We start from the raw sequence: 18,871 nt of genomic DNA, 5'->3' as shown, positions 1-18,871 counted from the left end.
TTCATTCGGTGCGCATGATCAGCAACGTTTACTATCGTCATCTTCCTCTCTCCCTTTTTTTTTTTCTCTCACATATTTTAAGAATAGGGTGCGCTGTTGGTAGTCTAAACATGTTTATACAGGTTTTAACAGATAAAACTGGATAAAACGTAAGCATTGAAAAAAAAGCGTGTCTGCCTTGTCTGTGGACTGTGACCACGTAAAAATTTCACTACTATGGCGGATTTTTGAGTACTAGAGAGAGGTGTACGCGAGACCTTGAATTAATTTACTATTTTTTTTTTTTTTTTTTTTTTCTAATATCCCTCAGTTTTTTAAGAAACACTGGATCCCTTTCATATAATTTTTTATTTTATTTTTTTTATCTTCTCATTGTAGAAATAAAAAAAGCAAAAAAATTTCAATAGTGTGTATGTATGTATATAGTGTTAGTGAGAATGGCGTTAGTGTGAACCAAGCGTGAATATTATATTTTTAATATATATATAAATTCATTCATTATTATTATTTAATTAAATAAATTTTAAAAAATTTTAAAAATACCAAAATGAGCCTTACAATAAGTCCATTAAAACAAGCAAATGGTATGTATATTTATTTTTCAAAAAAAAAATTAAAAACAAATGAAATTATATATTAATTATTATCAAGGAATAAATAAAAAATTAAAATTAATTTCATTCAATCGTAGTCTCATTGAATCCTGGCGTATGGAAGCGGAGTAATTCATCATCCGATGGTATTTATTTAATTTTAAAAATTAATTATTGATATTACATGTTGATAAAGCTTTATTAATATATTTTTTGACCTCATGGTTGGTTTGATTACAGATGATAATCATCATGAAAATGGTAATAGTTATAAAAAAACAAGACTTAGCTATTGTTACAACGTCATACTCGAAAGTGAATCATCACAACCAAGTGATTTAGACAGTGATAATGAATCAATTTATAGTTTGCAGGGTCAAGAAACTGGTAAGATATTATCATTAATTATTATTATAAAAATAAATAAAAACTTCAATTTATACCTATATAAAAATAATATTAACATTATTTAATTAAAGAATATGCAAGAGATACATCTGATACATCAACCAGTCCAGGCACTTGGATAACATTAAGTGGTACTAATTATCAATCAATGGATTATGAGCCAGATTCAGAGTCTGAATCTGAAGATGGAATGCTGATAACAGCTAGAGAATATGAACCAGTTTCTGAATCTGATACTGGAAATGATGAAAATCCACTGATATTTACATCGTCATCAGAAAATGAGGTAATTAATAATATTGTCTAATAAATATTTTAAATTATTAAATTGATATTTAATTATTATAATTTATAATTACAGGAATATATTGCTCCAAATGTAATATTTGAAATATTTCAGTCTGATACTGAGTATGCTGATAACAGTGATGACAGTCGAACATCTTATGACAGTGAAATATCCCATACAGACTACTGGAAATGCATCCAATGCAATGCAACTCAAAATAACCCTTTGTTTCGTTATTGTGAAAAATGTTATAAATTGAGAAAAAGTTACTTTACACCACGTCCAAAAGCGAAAGGAAAACGCGATAAAACAGATAATAAAAATAAAATTAAAAATGACAATAAAAAAGATAAATCAGAAACAATTTTATCACAAGGATCAACCGTAGATTCAGGTGTTGCATCAAATGCAAGCCAAGAAAGTCAATCGAGTTCAATAGGTCCATATAATAATATTGATAATTCAATAAATAATTTAACTGAATCAATGATATCATCACCATCATCATCATCATTATCAATATTAAGTTCATCTGTTATTAAAAATGATGGTGTTGATAATGTTGATAGTGTTGATACTGTTGATACTGTTGATTCAGTTGGTAATAATGAATCAGTTGATTTTGATGCTGTTAAAAATGTTTGTAAAATGAAAAGAAGTGTTAGTACATTGAGTGAAGGATCAATTAGTGGTCAATCGGTCATCAATTCATCACAAAATTCTAATGAAAATGACAAAAATTGTATGATATGTACTGTTGCACCAAGAGATGGTGCATTTGCACATGGTAAAGATTTACATATTTGTTGTTGCTATAATTGTGCTAAACTATCATGGAAAAAAAGTAGATATTGTCCGATTTGCAATCGAAAAGTGACGAATGTATTGAAAGCTTTTTTTGGCTGAATAAATAAAAAAAAATAAATAATGATTGCAGTTATTAAAATAACTGACAAAATGATTTGTATAATCTTTTTTTTTTTTTTTTTTTTTTTTAAATAATTAATTGGTATTAGAAAAAAAAAAAAAAAAAAAACAAATACGTTTCTGATTTCGATTTGAACACTTGTTGTTCAACATTATTGTGCAAAAAAAAATATCGGATTGTAAAATAAATTTATTATGTGCTATATATTATTGAAGGAAAAGAAAGATAATTTTTTTTTGTTTTTTTCAAATTTAATAATTTTTTTTTTTTTTTAGACTGTGTTATTGTTCCTAATCAATAAGGAATGATTTATATTTAAATATTAATAATTGATAATTACATGTTATTATTTATTTTAGAAAAAAAAAAAATGGAATAGTCAATGATGTTAATCGTCCCACTCATCAGCGTCAACTTGTGAATCATTATCACTTATTGCTGAATTAATATCTTCACTTGGCTTTGGTGGTGGAGGTATGAGTCTTGATATTCTTTCCAATGCACTCATGCCACTTCCATTAGTACCACCACTACCACCACCAGCAATACCTTTTCTTCTAAGGGATAATTTTGCATGAAGATCAGCCATTAAATCACCACCAACTGATGCTGAAGACCATCTTTCTGTTGTTGAATCAGTTGGTTTTTGTTTTAATTTAGCTTTACCAATACCACCAGCAGCACGTATCTCTGCCATTAAATTTGTCCTGTCATCAACAGGAGCAATTGGTATTTTAATATTATTTTTAGCATCAACTGTTTGATCTGTTGATGATTTTTTTATTATTGTTAATGTTGTTGGTGGTTCTGGTGCTACTGGAGGAGGAGGTGGTGGTGGAGGTGGAGGCGGAGGTAATGTTGAAGATGATAAAGGTAATGTATCAATTTGTGGTGAAATAACAACTGTTGAATTTTGTTGTTGAATCAACTCAGAAGATTTTGGATGAGAAGGAGGTGGTGGTGGTGGAGGTAACACTGCTGTATCACTTGTAACAATATCATCACTAATATTTGGAAGTTTTGATGATTCTACCAAATGATCAATTGATACATCTTCAGGAAGATCAACTTTAACAATTGGTGATGTTAATGCTGATGATGGAGCAATTGGACTTTGTGTACTGAGATCAAGTACAAATTTTTCATCATCAACAATACCTGGAAGATCAGGAAGTAATGCTGGAACATTTATTTGTGGTACCTGATTTAAAAAAAAAAAAAAACAATAATTATTCACAAAAGAAAAACAAAAATAGGCAAGTATTATTTACATATATAATTAAATGTAAATAAATAATATTTTAAATTACCTCTCCCAGTGTTGGTGCATATAAATATGATGGTGAATCAAAATCTAATGAATGCCAAGGTTGTGAAATTGAATCTGGTGCATCTTGAATTTCTTTGGTATTTATTCCAGATAAATGATGTACCGGTGTATCAGATTTCAAACATTCATTTATCAAAAGTGCACTGACTGATGACACACAATCAGCTGATAATAATGATGATGATTCTTTCATTTCAATATTTGATTTTTTATCATTTGATGATTTAACATAATAAAATTCTAATTTTTCTTTTAAATTAACTTCTGTTGAATAATAATTATCATTTTTTGTTCTATCTATTGATGATTGATTATTATTTAATTTTTTTTGTGATTTATTATTTAATAGTATTGATTTTTTATCATCATCAATATTTATTATTGTTTTGTATTCTTGATATGTTGAATTTGCTGGATATTTTGAATCTGAATACATTTTTGTTGCTTTCATATTCATATTATTCTGAAGATACTGCAATTGATCTTGTATTCGACATGTTTTTTTTTTAACATTTTTCAATCTAAAAAAAATTAATAAAATTATCAATAATCATCTGGTAGTTTTCATTATTTATTTATTATTAAATTTAACCTTTTTTTATAATCAGCAAGTCTGCCATCAATTGATTTAAAAATATATGAAGCTGCTGATTGTAAATCATCAAGACAATTTGCTATTTGAAGAATTGTATCTTCATGTCTAGCATTGTTATCAATAATTCCTGATAAAAAAAAAATAAGAGTAATCATTTGTATTTTAATTAAAAATAAATTTAAAAAAAAAAAAACAAATTAACTAATGATAGTAAAATAATTTTTTCAATTTATCAATCTTTACCTATTTCAATTTTTTCAAACATTGTTATTGTTTAACACTGACAACAAGAATAACAATTTAAATTTGACAATATATTTGTCTAACCTATAAATGTCAACAATATTTAATTTTCATGTTTGTTTGTTAATTGTTATTACGTTTCACTTCTAAGTTTTAAGTTTTTAACAACAACGTTATTTATTGTTGGACAATAGGAACGTAGTGGAATATGAGATCTATTACGTAGAGAGACAAAGAGAGCATGAGAAAAAAAGAGTGAGAGAACAAAAAAAGTACTCCAAAAGTATCAGAAAAATAAGGAGCAGTCTACTGCGAAGCAAGCAAAACGTATCTAACAAGAAAATGAGTGGCTAAAAAAAGAAAATCATGTAAATAAACTTGAAAATAAAAATAAAAAAATTCACATATATTTTTGCATCATATTGACATTATCCAAAAAGTGCTGGTAAGTTTAACATCACTGTCAAAAAAAGAAATAAATTATTATTATTATTTATCTGTTTGTTAAATTATAAACATTATTTAGAAAAAATAATATTTTTTTATTTGACTCTTTTGTCCCCTTTAATACTTAATAAATTGTCACGTATACAATACTCATTAAAAAAGCAAAAAAGAAAATGTATAATTTTGTTTTTAAAAACAAGTTTACTGTGTATAAATTTAAATATAAAAGTGTTAATAAATATGACGTGTTGTTATTGTGTGTTGAATATAAGAAAAATAAATTTTTTTTTTGTTCATTTATTGTTGGTTAATTGTTGTTTCATTTTTTACAGTGGACAATTGTCATTGAGATAAAAAAATGGCTGATAAAAATCAGGCTAATCAGCCACAACCAATTGTTAAAATTGGTCATTATACACTAGGTCAAACACTGGGTGTTGGAACATTTGGAAAAGTCAAGAGTAAAAAAATTTAAAATAATTAATTATTATTTTCTTTATTTATTTAATTTGATGTAATTGATGAATTAATTTTTTTGTTTACAGTTGGTGAACATGTGTTAACAAAACACAAGGTCGCTGTTAAAATATTAAATAGACAAAAAATTAAAAGTTTAGATGTTGTTGGTAAAATACGACGTGAAATACAAAATTTGAAACTTTTTCGTCATCCTCATATTATTAAATTGTAACTATTAATATTTATTAACTCTTTATTTTTCTTTTTAGATATTTGAATAATATATTGTTATTTTATTTTAAAATTTAATAGATATCAAGTCATCAGTACACCAACAGATATATTTATGATAATGGAGTATGTTTCTGGTGGTGAATTATTTGATTATATTGTTAAACATGGTAAATTAAAGGAATACGAGGCAAGAAGATTTTTTCAACAAATAATATCTGGTGTTGATTATTGTCATCGTCACATGATTGTTCATCGTGATTTAAAACCAGAAAATCTTTTACTTGATCACAATTTGCACGTTAAAATAGCTGATTTTGGTATGTTGATAATATGAAATTATTATTTTTATTATTATTGTTATGTTGTGTCGATTATGTTGATTATAATTGCATCATTAGGTCTTTCAAATATGATGATGGATGGTGAGTTTTTAAGAACATCATGTGGTTCACCAAATTATGCTGCACCAGAAGTAATATCTGGTAAATTATATGCTGGACCAGAAGTTGATATATGGTCTTGTGGTGTTATATTGTATGCATTATTATGTGGTACATTACCATTTGATGATGAACATGTACCAACATTATTTAGAAAAATTAAATCTGGAATATTTCCAATACCAGAATATTTAAATAAAACTGTTGTTAGTTTGTTATGTCATATGTTACAAGTTGATCCAATGAAACGTGCAACAATTGATGATATTAAAAAACATGAATGGTTTCAAAAAGATTTACCAACATATTTATTTCCATCACCAGTTGAACAAGATTCATCAGTTATTGATATTGATGCTATTAATGAAGTTTGTGAAAAATTTAATGTTAAAGAAGCTGAAGTACATGCAGCATTACTTGCTGGTGATCCACATGATCAATTAGCAATAGCATATCATTTAATTATTGATAATAAAAGAATTGCTGATGAAGCAGCAAAAGCTGAACTTAAAGATTTTTATGTTGCATCAAGTCCACCACCACCATTACCAGCACCAATTGCTGCTAGTCCAAGTGATGGAATAAGTAGTCCATTAAGACCACATCCTGAAAGAATTGCACCATTACGTGAACGTCAAGGATCATTATCAACTACACAACCACAACCACAAGGTAATCGTGGTACACCAGTTAAACGTGCTAAATGGCATTTAGGTATACGTTCACAATCAAAACCAAATGACATTATGAATGAAGTTTATAGAGCAATGAAAGCACTTGATTTTGAATGGAAAATTATTAATGCATATAGTGTACGTGTACGTCATAATAATAAACTAAATAATCGTTTTAGTAAAATGTCATTACAACTTTATCAAGTAGATTATAAAAGTTTTCTTTTGGATTTTAAATCATTATCTAGTGATGAATCTGAAGATTTTATAAGAGGTATTTATTATAATTAATTTTATTTTTATTACATTTAATTTTACATATAATTAATTATCATTTTTTTTATTTCAAGATGACTTTATAGATCCAAGTGGACCACCACCACAATCAACTGGTCATCATACTATGGAATTTTTTGAAATGTGTGCTGCACTTATAACACAATTGGCACGATAAAATAATTATAATTTTTTTTTTGTTTATTCTTTTCTTTTATTATTATTTGATAATTGAAAACGTTGATAATTTTATTATTAAATTAACTGGTTTTTAATATTTCATTATAATTAATTTTATTTTATTTCTTTTGTTATTGCCAAGGTTGAGGCATGTAGGGACTAATTGTTTATAAATGTAGCTTATGTGATTGATCAGAATGTACCTTAATGAATGAATAAAATTTACTTGATTTTTTGTTCATTATTATTTTTCATTTATTAATAAAAATTATATTATTATTTTATAAAAATATACATTTGTTTATTTGTATGTTAATTGAGTTTTTATATTTTTAATATTATTTAATTACATAATGTTGTTGGGGCTGAAGCTGGTTGTGGATTTCTGGTTGTTACTGGCAAATCTGTTCTTGCTCGTCGAAATAATAATACATGAGGTTCTGAAAATTATTTGATTAGTATATTTTTATTTTTAAATTTATAATTGTATGTAAAATTAAAATACCATACCTGGTGTATGCATCATGTAGTGAACCCAACCAGGACTTTGTTGTACTCCAAGATTTCTCCATTCAGTTTCTGTCATTAAATGAGATTTTGGTACATTTCTTGCCATATCACTTGACAGTATGACATGTCTAAAATAAAAACAAATAAATAATTTAATTTTGTAAACACTAATATCACAATATTTGTCTTAATTTTTTATTAATTTTTTTTTAAACAAAAACTAACCTGTACTCGTATTTATCATCATTATATTTTTCAGAATACTGAATTTGATCACACATGTTTATTTACTTGATTAAAATTATTATAAACAAATTATTATATTGTTATTGAAATATAAATAAACAAACACAAAATTGTATGTATAAAAGATAAACCAAAATTTAACACAATTTTTATATTTCAAATTTTAATCCACTATTATTTATTCATTAATTATTAATGAAAATAACAAATTAAAAAAACAATCAACAATTGACGATTTTATGTTGTTTGTGTATTTTTTTTTGGCGTATAAATAAACAATAAAAAAAAAATAATAACAAATTATTTTAAACCTGTTCTATTGACTGTCGGTAAATTATTTCTTTTTTTTTTTTTTCAATCAATTTTTTTTTTTTTTTCTCTCGCTTTCGTGGCATCAATTTTTTTTTTAATAATAAATAAAATATAACGGAGTTTACGTTACGATAAAGTACACATCAAAATATATTTAGAATATAAAAATTAATTACTCAAAAAGTAAGGAAAAAAAAAAATAATAATAATTTAGAATGTCAGATCATGTGATGGCTGATGACCGGTCATAAATTTTGTATTTTATTTTTTTTTTAAACACAATTACACAGTTAAATAATTCGTACATCATATAGGTAAGACATATGTGTTATCATAATAATACATAGTCACACAATTGGGTGTGTTTTATATAGTGTGTTATCTTATAAAAAAAAAATAAAAATTGAAAAAACTACTCCAAATAATATACCAATAATAATAATAACGAAAGCAATGAGAGAAAATTATTATTATTTATTAAAATAATAATAATAGCCTGGGTGTTTATACGTCTGTTTCCTGCCAACTCATCTCATTGTTTATATTTGTTTATAATAATAAGTGTTGTTGTTGTTGTCGTCATCGTCGTCGTTTTTAATATTATTATTATGATTAATTAATTTTATCATTGATTAATTATTGACACTGTGTTTGTATATGATAATCATGTAAAATATTAATTTGAGTATAAAAAAATATGGCATGTTTAATGATCACATCATCATCATTAATAACAAACAATTACATTATGTCATCTGTCAAATTATGAAAATATATTATTGATTTAAAAAAACAATATAATTTTAATCATTTTATTATCTTTTTGTTTTTATAGAATATAAAAAATGACTAGTACAATGATTAGTAGTACTCCAGAAAATTATACAAAATTTTTTGAATCACTACAAACAGATCTCAAGACATTAAGTTCGGAAACGAAAAAAAAATATCCACAAATAAAAGAGGTATAGATAAAATATTTGAATTTTATTATTGTATTCTTGATTAATAATTATGTAATTTAATTTTTAGTCATGTGAAGAGGGAATAGCAAAGCTCAGAACAGCTGTAAATAATCCTGGTGCATCAACAATATATTCAGTTGTTAATCAAATATTATATCCAGTTGTACAAGGATGTGAAAGTAAAGATTTAAAAATAATAAAACATTGTCTTGGTATGATGCAAAAGTTAATAACACAACAAGCAATTGATCAAAAAGGTGCTAGATATATAACAGATACATTATGGGGTTTAATGGAACTTGGTATGGAAGAAGTTAAAGTATTACAAACAGTTACATTATTATTGACAAGTAATACAATTGTACATGGTGATACATTGGCTAGAAATTTAGTACTTTGTTTTCGTTTACATTTTACAAAAGATTCAACAACAATAAATACTGCTGGTGCAACAGTACGACAATTAGTATCATTAGTATTTGAACGTGTTATATTTGAAGATGATGAATTAAATAAATTAAATAATAAAAATAATATAATTATTGATAAACAGCTTATAATTGATGAATTAAAAAATTTAAATGGACAATCACCAAAAGAACTATCACCATGTGCTGCTGATGCATTTTTAATGTTTCAAGATTTAGTACAATTAGTTAATGCTGATCAACCATATTGGCTTATTGGAATAACTGAAATGACACGTACATTTGGTCTTGAATTATTAGAATCTGTATTAACAAATTTTTCATCTGTATTTATAAAACATCCAGAATTTAGTTTTTTATTAAAAGAAAGAGTATGTGCTCTTGTTATTAAATTATTTTCACCAAATATAAAATATAGAAATTCCGTACCAGCATCAGTACAACAAGCAACACCACTTGATAAACCATATTTTCCAATAAGTATGAGATTATTAAGAGTTGTATCAATATTAATACAAAAATATCATTCAATTCTTATAACTGAATGTGAAATATTTCTTTCATTAATTGTAAAATTTTTGGATCCAGATAAACCAACATGGCAACGTGCATTGGCACTTGAAGTATTACATAAAATGACTGTACATACTGATTTATTAACAAATTTTTGTGAATGTTATGATTTAAAACAACATACAACAAATATATTTCAAGATATTGTTAATAGTCTTGGTGCTTATGTACATAGTTTATTTATAAATCCATCAATAAATAGTAATTTATCAGGTAATAATTCATCAAGTGGTGTTATGTCACAACAAGGCTCATCACCAACTTTACTTGCTGGTTTACCAGTTGGTCCTGGTATATCACCACAACCTGGTTTTTATTCACGTGGTATTTGGCTACCAGTTGTTGCAACATTTACAAATGGTCAAGCTAAACCAGTATATCTTGAAATGCTTGATAAAATTGAACCACCACAAATACCAGATGGTTATGGTATAAGTATTGCATATGCTTGTTTATTAGATATTATTGGTTCAATATCATATGGTATTATTGGACCACCAAAAGAATCTGGTAATTCTGATAATAATTATAATCCAACTGAGACACAAAAAAAACTTCATATACAATTAATAAATTCAAGTTGGTGTGGTCTTTTAGCAGCACTAAGTCCACTTGTTGATGCAAGTACTGATGAATCAGCAACTGAAAATGTTTTAAAAGCAATACAAACATTTGCATCATTATGTGGTTTATTAGAATTACAAATACCACGTGATGCATTTATAACAGCAATATGTAAAGCATCATTACCACCACATTATGCATTAACTGTATTAAATACAGCACCACAAGGTTCTATATCATCAATTAATTCTAATAATTTATCATTAACATCAGCTATATCAATAACACCAACACCATCATCATCATCATCGTCATCATCCTCGTCATCATCACCAACAACAGCAACAACAACACCAGCATCATCATCGTCGTCAACATCAACATCATCATCAACAACAACAACACCAGCAACAGCAGCAGCAACATCAACAACACCTGGTACAACAATACGTAGTGGACAGCAACAACAACAACAACAACAAGAAACAGCATCATGTCAATATAATCCATCAACTAGTCATTTAATGGGTGATGCACTTGATTATAGACAACAAGTTGTTGCTGTTGGTACACCATTACCAACATCATCATCACCAATTGGTAGTCAACATCAAGGACCAGTTATGTTAACAGCAAAAAATTTACAATGTATGAGAGCATTATTAATGCTTGCACATTGTCATGGTAGTATACTTGGTAGTGCTTGGCATTTAGTATTAACAACATTACAACATTTAGTATGGATACTTGGATTAAAACCATCAACTGGTGGTTCATTAAAAGCTGGAAGAACAGCAACTGATTCAAATGCTGTATTAACAACAGCTGTTATGGCTGATTTACCAGTTTTAAGTGCAATGTTAAGTCGTTTATTTGAAAGTAGTCAATATCTTGATGATGTTGCTTTGCATCATTTAATTGATGCACTTTGTAAATTAAGCCAAGAAGCTATGGAACTTGCATATACAAATCGTGAACCATCATTATTTGCTGTTGCAAAATTACTTGAAACTGGTATTGTTAATTTATCACGAGTTGAAGTATTATGGAGACCATTAACAAATCATTTACTTGAAGTATGTCAACATCCACATATTAGAATGCGTGAATGGGGTGTTGAAGCAATAACATATCTTGTTAAAGCATCATTACAATATAAATATAAAACACCATTACGTGATAATCAAAAATTACAAACATTATTACTTGGTCCATTATCAGAATTATCAACAGTTAGACATGCTGATGTACGTCAACGTCAACTTGAATGTGTATTACAAATATTACATGGTGGTGGTGAATCATTATATCATGGATGGCCATTTGTACTTGGTATTATTGGTGCTGTATCTGATAATCATAGTGAAAATTTAGTACGTATTGCATTTCAATGTTTACAACTTGTTGTTACTGATTATTTACCAGTTATGACATGGAGATGTTTACCATTGTGTGTTGATACTGCTGCTAAATTTGGCTCACAAACACAAGAATTAAATATATCATTAACAGCTGTTGGTCTTATGTGGAATATTAGTGATTATTTTTTTCAAAATCAAGAAAAATTATCAAATTCATTAAAGAAAAATGATAATAATAGTACAAATGGTACAAATTTTGTTCAAACAATTAATGTATTTCCAGATTTTCCTGGTACAATTAATATGCCAACATTTGATAAATTATGGATGTGTCTTTATGCAAGACTTGGTGATCTTTGTGTTGATAGTAGACCAGCTGTTAGAAAATCAGCAAGTCAAACATTATTTTCAACAATATCAGCACATGGTGGTTTATTAAATCAATCAACATGGCAAGCTGTATTGTGGCAAGTATTATTTCCACTTTTGGATAAAGTTAGAAATTTATCAAGTTCAGCAAGTAATGAAAAAGTTGATACAAGTGGTAATATATTAATACATCATAGTAGAAATACTGCACAAAAACAATGGGCTGAAACACAAGTATTAACATTGAGTGGTGTTGCTAGAGTATTTAATACTAAACGACAATTATTACAAAATCTTGGTGATTTTCCAAGAGCATGGTCATTATTACTTGAATTTATTGAATATTCAGCATTAAGTAAAAATAATGAAGTATCACTTGCTGCATTAAAATCATTTCAAGAAATACTATGGTTACAAAAAAATGGTGATAATAATAATAATAATAATATTGATAATAATTTAAATAAAAATAATACAAATGAATTTGATAATTTATGGGTTATTGTATGGCGTGTATGGTTAAATATTGGTATTGAAAGTTCAACACCACCTGTAAAAACAACAACATCATCAATTGATAATAACAATGATATGAATTTATGTACAAATGATATAATATATGTACCATCACAAGCATTTTTATCAGCACTTGTACATATATTTCCAGCAATATTTCATAATATTAAAAATAAATTAAATAATAATGATCTTGATAAATTATTTATGGTATTAAAAAATGTTGTACAAGTACCAGTACATGGTGAATCAACACCATATATATTACCAACAATAACTGATGTTGTATTAACACAATTACAAGATGGTGTATTACAATCAATGGAATTATTACAAAAAGAAGCATTAAATAATTATCCTCATAATATGAATAAAATGATTAAATTAATATTTATACAATTATTAAATTTTTCAAAATTATCATGTATATTACCGCCGACATATGGTAAATTAATTGTTAAAAATTATCCAACATTTATACGTGGTACATCATCAGTTGATTGGGTTACAATGAATTATGTACCATTTGGTGAAAAATCATTGTCAATGGCTGTTGCATTATATGAAAAAACAGCATCTGAACAAGTTGTTATTAATGAAAATATATTAAAACATATTATTGAAGCATTACGTGTACCATTATCAATGAAATATTCATGTCCATCATCGACGACATGGAAACTTGCTGTAACAAGTTTATTAACTGTTCTTCATACTGGTTTACCATTAGCTAGAAAATATAATGATAAATTTGAAACAATGTGGCCAATACTTGCTGATACACTTGATGAATTTTTATTTCCAAAATCATCATCAACAACAACAACAACAGCAACAATACCATCATCAACTGGAGCAGCAGCAGCAGCAGTAAATGCATCATCATCATCAACAATACCAACAGCAACAACGACAATGAATATTGAAAGAAATTTAGAAGAAATACAAGCTGATGAAGCTGTTGATTGTCAAGTTATGGAATTATTACGTGATCAAGTATTACCACATTCAAAAAATATACCACAAGAATTTATATTTAAAGTTGTTATGTTATTAAATAAAGGCTCGATACATTCAGCAACATCATTTAATAATCATGATTTATCAATTAATTGTGAAACAAAATTACGTGAAGAATTTGCTAAAACATGTTTTGAAACATTATTACAATTTTCATTGCTTGATGGTTTAAATAATGTTGCTGATTTTTCATTATCACATATGACAAATGATACTACAAGTAATAATAGTAATAATAATCCAACAACAACAACAGATATTGGTAAATTTGATTGTGATCAAGGTGGTGTTGCCGGTAGATTAGCTGTAACAGCATTATTACACAGATTTCAAGAAGTATTATATCGTTTTATTGAAGATGAAAAAAAAAGTGGTAAATGTCCATTACCAAGATACAGATTATCTGAAATATCATTTGTATTAAAAGCAATTGCAACACTTGTTGTATCATTAAAAAAAGCACCATTAAATAAAGTTGATAGATCTGTATGGATACAATTAATTGCTCTTTATCCATGTTTAGTTGAATGTAATATTGCAACAGCATCATCACAAGTATCAAGATCATTGCGTGAAGCATTAATGGAATATCATGATTTATTAAAACCACCAAGTGAAACAATATCTGTGTCATCAACAAATGGTGTTTAATAATGTTTTTATAATTTTATTTGTATTGTTATTTCTTTTTTTTTGTAAAATTATTTAATAATAATAATATATTACTGATTAATTAATAAGTCACCAAAAAAATAAATGAAAATAAGTGAAAAAACATTTTAATAATTAATATTCAAAATAAATCTATAATTGAAAAATGAAATATTATAATACTTTGTGGTGTGGATGAAAGTTCAACTATTGTTTTTTAATCATTTAGTAATAATATTATAACGAGGCCTTAGTCGAATCATTATTTTTCATCGTTGTATACGAATTCATGAAAATCATTAAATATTTAAAAAAAAAACTATAGAAAAATGAGATCAAAATTTATAATTATTATTATGAAAATTTGTGTATATGAAATTGACATCGAAAAAGTTTTTAAAATTATTTTTTTCGATTTTGTTTATTAATTTTTTTCTAGTGTGGGTGATGAATGTAAAAATAAATAAAAAAAACAATATAATTGTAGATAAATTTACATTAAAATAATTGTTAGAAAATTTAATGAAAATAGTAATAATAATTATTAAAATTATAATAACAATAATAATATTTTGAGTTGACTAGTTTAGAGATTGCAATGCTTATCAGTTTTACAAATAATTATGTATTTAGTCGCAAGTTTTTTTTATTTTATTCAGTCATTTCTTTAAAGATAAATAAATTTTTTTTATTTATCTTAATTGTTGTTTTAACAATTAAATATATAAATTAATTTTATTATTATTTTAACGATATTAATAATTTAATATTACCTGAAAATTGTTTCTTCGCTGGTGACGCAGAAAAGAATAAAAATAAATTAAAAAATACAATTTTAAATATAAATAAAATCTTCTCTATTATAAAAACGATAATTTTCATTGATCTTTTGGACATTTTATTGGTCATCGTCTTTCCCACTGATCTCTTATTATTTGTTGTATATGTATTTAGTTTTTTTAAATTTCAAATAACAAAAACACAATTATATATTTTTTAAATATTTTTTTTTTATATTAGTAATATGTTTCATTATGTAATATCATAATTTATTTATTATTAATTTAAAATTAATATTACCACATTTTTATTTATATTATTATATTCTATTTATTTTTTTCTTTGCATACTTAATATTATAGCTTAGCTGTATTGCTCACTTTTATTTTTATATTATTAATTCTATTTATATTTTTTCTTTGCATACTGTAATATATATATGTTACTAGCTAATATGTGCTGCACTACTTACGCTTTGAAATTACATTATTACTGTCGTAACATAAAATTTTTTTTCGACTTACCACGAAGTTGTCATCATGTATGCCCATTTCAATTTTATTATCATCAGAATAATTGAGTTTATTAATAATATTAAATGCTTGTCTGTATGATCGATCCCACGTGTGTCCCCAAAATGTACAATTTTGTTTATTTAATGTTGCAAATATTATTGAATCAGTAAGGTAAAGATAATAGGACGTCCATGACTACAAACAGCTTGTTCAATTGCTTCAATTAATATTTCAATAACCCAGAAGAAAAAATTAATTATTATCATCATCAATATGTATATTACAATTATAAATTATTTATAATTAATTTAAATTAACCTCACCATTTTTTGGTATACCAATAATTAAATTAACCCGTGAATTTTGAATTGTTAAACAACCTGGTTGACTTCTTCCTCCATTGAGATAATAATCTCGATGACCTATACTTAAAAAAAAAAAAAAAGTCAATTATTGAATTATGTAAAATTATTATTTATAAATTTATTATTAAACAAAATATATATTTTTAATTTAAATTTAGCCTGTTTTACAAAGTTCGATTTAAGGGATTTGGACGATTTTTTAAAACGAAGAGCGAGACAACATTTCTTCTTTGTTTTTTGTCTTTTTCGCACTCATAGAAATAGTGTGTTTCTAGAAGTCATCCGCAAGAGGTCTCTAGTGATTTTTCAATAATTTCACATAAAAATCTATTTTTTCATACTTTAATTATTAATTGTAAAAAAACTATGCTCAAAACCTCTTTTATTTTTTTTCTATATTTTTATTTTGTCTCATTTTATAACCCGATAGTTTTTTTTCATGATGTCATATTGTCGATTGGAGATATTGGTATTTTATCGGATTTTTTTTTTGACAAAAATCGCATTCTCCATAAGAGCCAATGTTAAAAGTTGTCAACTTTAAAAATTAATAAAAAAAAAAAAATCACATAAAATGTATTAGTATTTCAAAAATCTACTGTATAAATTTCATTTCTTTCTCATATTCCGAAAAAAATCGTCCAAATCTCAAATTAATTATTACATAATATTTCTATAAATAAACGGCAAATTTTGGAACTAAAAACATTTTCTCTGTCGTCACCGTGAAATCAGTCATAAGCCTCACTCTCTCGTGAACACTTGTTGAGTCGGCAGCAGTCGGCAGATATTCTTCATTCTTCAAACGAGTTTCAGCGTTTAACGTTTATTTAACCACGTTGTAAATTGTTAATTTAAAAAAGTCATTAATTAATTAGTTTAATTATTAAATAATATATTAAAATTAATTTTTTTGAATATATATATTTTATTCATCATAAGTGTAAACATGAATTATTTTCAAAACTATATTCCACAAAATTATCAGGTATGTAAAAACGTATTTCACACGGGTAGTTTATTTATTTTTTTAAAAAGTTTGTTTCTCATTTAAATAATTATACTTAAACAATAAAATTTATGAATTATTTAAAAATTATTTAAACTAAATAACTAATATAAATTTTGTTATTTTTTTTTGCTCCAGAATCCAGCATTTCATCACGTACACTATAGTTTACCATGGCCCAATTACACTGTCACCAATAGGATGTACGAATTATTAGATTCAGTGCAAAAAAGAAATGGTAATGGTGTAAATTATGCTTATTGTGGTTATGGTCTGAATAAAAAAAATTATGGAGTATTTCATAACAATTTCAATTATGGTGCTCCAAATTATCAGTGGATGAACAATAATGTCGGCCGAAATCGATACATACATCCGAATAATAAGAAAAATAGAAATTGGAAAAATGCTAGGGTCACTTCGTCATTTTCACCAGCATCATCACAATCATCCTCCCCGACACAAACATGGACATCACCGCCAGAGCAATCAGTGGCAACTGCGCAACAAGTTATCCCACATGGCAATGGTGCAGAATCATCTGATAGGATGGAAATCATAAAACCACAGCTGTTGTTTCAAGATAAAATTGATAATTCATCTGGTTTATGGATGCCAAAATTAACAGAAAAGCCAAATGCTATTGAACCATTATTATTGAATGTGGCAATAAATAAAAATGGTAAATGTAGCATTCATCCATACAAAGTCGAACTTGAAAAATTTGAAATTGCTAAGGTTCAATTTGATCCATGCTCAATCAAACGGTACAAAAATATTAATGACACTGATATGGTTTTTGTCCAAACACACAGTGATTTAATTTCACTAGTAGAAAAATTAATGAAGTGCCGTGAAATTGCAATCGATCTTGAGCATCATTCAAATAGATCTTATCAAGGTATTACTTGTCTGATGCAAATATCAACAAGAAATACAGACTATTTGATTGATACACTATCACTAAGATCTGATCTTCATGTACTTAATAAAATATTCACTAATCCAAAAGTTTTAAAAGTATTACATGGTGCCGACAATGACATATTGTGGCTTCAACGAGATTTGTCATTGTATATTGTCAATATGTTTGACACACATCAGGCAGCAATTGCATTAGATATTCCACCTGGCAAACGTAGTTTTTCAAGTTTATTATCAACTTATTGTAATATCCAGACCGACAAACAATATCAATTAGCCGATTGGCGTATTCGTCCATTGCCAAAAGAATTAGTAGAATATTCACGCATGGACACACATTTTTTATTATACATTAAAGATGTGATGAGTAATAAATTACTTTTATTAGGCAAAGGACAAGAATTGCTTAAATCAGTCTATCAAAAAAGTACTAATATTTGTAAGACTGTATATAAAAAACCAATATGTGATGATAATAGTTTTAAGCGTTTTTATAGAAAAAGTGGAAAAAAATTTAATGAACATCAACTTTGTGCATTGAAGTTGATGTATTATTGGCGTGATAAAATTGCTAGACAAGAAGATGACAGTGTAGAATATGTTTTGCCAAATAATATGATGATAAGTATTGCTGAAAAATTGCCAAATAGTATTGAAGGTATTTATG

At 26.3% G+C, this 18,871-nt stretch overlaps 5 protein-coding genes across 9 annotated transcripts; 3 read left to right on the top strand and 2 right to left on the bottom strand.

Annotated features, from left to right (window-relative positions):
- The first annotated feature begins 94 nt into the window (after nt 1–94).
- Nucleotides 95–2,832, top strand: LOC122851504 (E3 ubiquitin-protein ligase Mdm2-like). 2 transcript variants are annotated; one of them, XM_044150769.1, is made up of 6 exons: nt 96–584; nt 692–739; nt 834–980; nt 1,073–1,287; nt 1,363–2,077; nt 2,578–2,832. In XM_044150769.1, the coding sequence occupies exons 1-6, from the start codon at nt 548–550 to the stop codon at nt 2,595–2,597; spliced, it is 1,182 nt and encodes a 393-aa protein (XP_044006704.1). In that variant the 5' UTR covers nt 96–547; the 3' UTR covers nt 2,598–2,832. The 2 variants fall into 2 exon arrangements, with proteins under 2 accessions (XP_044006703.1, XP_044006704.1); XM_044150768.1 differs by having other exon boundaries at nt 95–584; nt 1,363–2,590.
- On the bottom strand, nt 2,448–4,589 carry LOC122851501 (WASH complex subunit 1). Its single transcript, XM_044150765.1, has 4 exons — nt 4,387–4,589; nt 4,141–4,270; nt 3,529–4,069; nt 2,448–3,419 (listed from the first exon to the last, which is right to left on the bottom strand). Exons 1-4 carry the CDS (start codon nt 4,406–4,408, stop codon nt 2,607–2,609), a joined length of 1,506 nt encoding a protein of 501 aa, XP_044006700.1. The 5' UTR covers nt 4,409–4,589; the 3' UTR covers nt 2,448–2,606.
- Nucleotides 4,590–4,632: 43 nt separating this feature from the next.
- On the top strand, nt 4,633–7,337 carry LOC122851500 (5'-AMP-activated protein kinase catalytic subunit alpha-2). Its single transcript, XM_044150764.1, has 6 exons — nt 4,633–4,831; nt 5,166–5,294; nt 5,379–5,520; nt 5,605–5,843; nt 5,925–6,914; nt 6,991–7,337. The coding sequence occupies exons 2-6, from the start codon at nt 5,192–5,194 to the stop codon at nt 7,092–7,094; spliced, it is 1,578 nt and encodes a 525-aa protein (XP_044006699.1). The 5' UTR covers nt 4,633–4,831; nt 5,166–5,191; the 3' UTR covers nt 7,095–7,337.
- Nucleotides 7,332–8,120, bottom strand: LOC122851525 (cyclin-dependent kinases regulatory subunit 1-like). The gene is made up of 3 exons (XM_044150793.1): nt 7,832–8,120; nt 7,607–7,734; nt 7,332–7,536 (listed from the first exon to the last, which is right to left on the bottom strand). The coding sequence occupies exons 1-3, from the start codon at nt 7,885–7,887 to the stop codon at nt 7,439–7,441; spliced, it is 282 nt and encodes a 93-aa protein (XP_044006728.1). The 5' UTR covers nt 7,888–8,120; the 3' UTR covers nt 7,332–7,438.
- A 95-nt stretch (nt 8,121–8,215) lies between these two features.
- Nucleotides 8,216–14,859, top strand: LOC122851485 (protein MON2 homolog). Of its 4 annotated transcripts, none has more exons than XM_044150742.1 (3): nt 8,216–8,478; nt 9,000–9,129; nt 9,197–14,859. In XM_044150742.1, the coding sequence occupies exons 2-3, from the start codon at nt 9,010–9,012 to the stop codon at nt 14,609–14,611; spliced, it is 5,535 nt and encodes a 1,844-aa protein (XP_044006677.1). In that variant the 5' UTR covers nt 8,216–8,478; nt 9,000–9,009; the 3' UTR covers nt 14,612–14,859. The 4 variants fall into 4 exon arrangements, with proteins under 4 accessions (XP_044006677.1, XP_044006679.1, XP_044006675.1 ...); XM_044150744.1 differs by having other exon boundaries at nt 8,288–8,347; XM_044150740.1 differs by lacking the exon at nt 8,216–8,478 and adding an exon at nt 8,499–8,832.
- The last annotated feature ends 4,012 nt before the right edge of the window (nt 14,860–18,871 follow it).

The sequence above is a fragment of the Aphidius gifuensis genome, linkage group LG3, assembly GCF_014905175.1.
Source record: "Aphidius gifuensis isolate YNYX2018 linkage group LG3, ASM1490517v1, whole genome shotgun sequence".
Taxonomy (NCBI): domain Eukaryota; kingdom Metazoa; phylum Arthropoda; class Insecta; order Hymenoptera; family Braconidae; genus Aphidius; species Aphidius gifuensis.
Note: the sequence above shows the minus strand (reverse complement) of the source record. Positions and strands in the feature narration are given on the sequence as shown.

What these genes read in the sequence shown, in the direction of transcription:
- LOC122851504 (XM_044150768.1), top strand. Translation starts at nt 548, where the DNA reads ATGAGCCTTACAATAAGTCCATTAAAACAAGCAAATG. An exon ending in GAGTAATTCATCATCCGATG is followed by an intron (nt 740 to 833) that starts GTATTTATTTAA and finishes GTTTGATTACAG; the next exon opens with ATGATAATCATCATGAAAAT. An exon ending in CATCGTCATCAGAAAATGAG is followed by an intron (nt 1,288 to 1,362) that starts GTAATTAATAAT and finishes TTATAATTACAG; the next exon opens with GAATATATTGCTCCAAATGT.
- LOC122851501 (XM_044150765.1), bottom strand. Translation starts at nt 4,408, where the DNA reads ATGTTTGAAAAAATTGAAATAG. An exon ending in CTTGCTGATTATAAAAAAAG is followed by an intron (nt 4,070 to 4,140) that starts GTTAAATTTAAT and finishes AATTTTTTTTAG; the next exon opens with ATTGAAAAATGTTAAAAAAA. An exon ending in ATGCACCAACACTGGGAGAG is followed by an intron (nt 3,420 to 3,528) that starts GTAATTTAAAAT and finishes TTTTTAAATCAG; the next exon opens with GTACCACAAATAAATGTTCC.
- LOC122851500 (XM_044150764.1), top strand. Translation starts at nt 5,192, where the DNA reads ATGGCTGATAAAAATCAGGCTAATCAGCCACAACCAATTGTTAAAATT. An exon ending in CATCCTCATATTATTAAATT is followed by an intron (nt 5,521 to 5,604) that starts GTAACTATTAAT and finishes AAAATTTAATAG; the next exon opens with ATATCAAGTCATCAGTACAC. An exon ending in CGTTAAAATAGCTGATTTTG is followed by an intron (nt 5,844 to 5,924) that starts GTATGTTGATAA and finishes TTGCATCATTAG; the next exon opens with GTCTTTCAAATATGATGATG.
- LOC122851525 (XM_044150793.1), bottom strand. Translation starts at nt 7,887, where the DNA reads ATGTGTGATCAAATTCAGTATTCTGAAAAATATAATGATGATAAATAC. An exon ending in GATGATAAATACGAGTACAG is followed by an intron (nt 7,735 to 7,831) that starts GTTAGTTTTTGT and finishes TTTTTATTTTAG; the next exon opens with ACATGTCATACTGTCAAGTG. An exon ending in CTACATGATGCATACACCAG is followed by an intron (nt 7,537 to 7,606) that starts GTATGGTATTTT and finishes AATAATTTTCAG; the next exon opens with AACCTCATGTATTATTATTT.
- LOC122851485 (XM_044150742.1), top strand. Translation starts at nt 9,010, where the DNA reads ATGACTAGTACAATGATTAGTAGTACTCCAGAAAATTATACAAAATTT. An exon ending in AATATCCACAAATAAAAGAG is followed by an intron (nt 9,130 to 9,196) that starts GTATAGATAAAA and finishes TTTAATTTTTAG; the next exon opens with TCATGTGAAGAGGGAATAGC.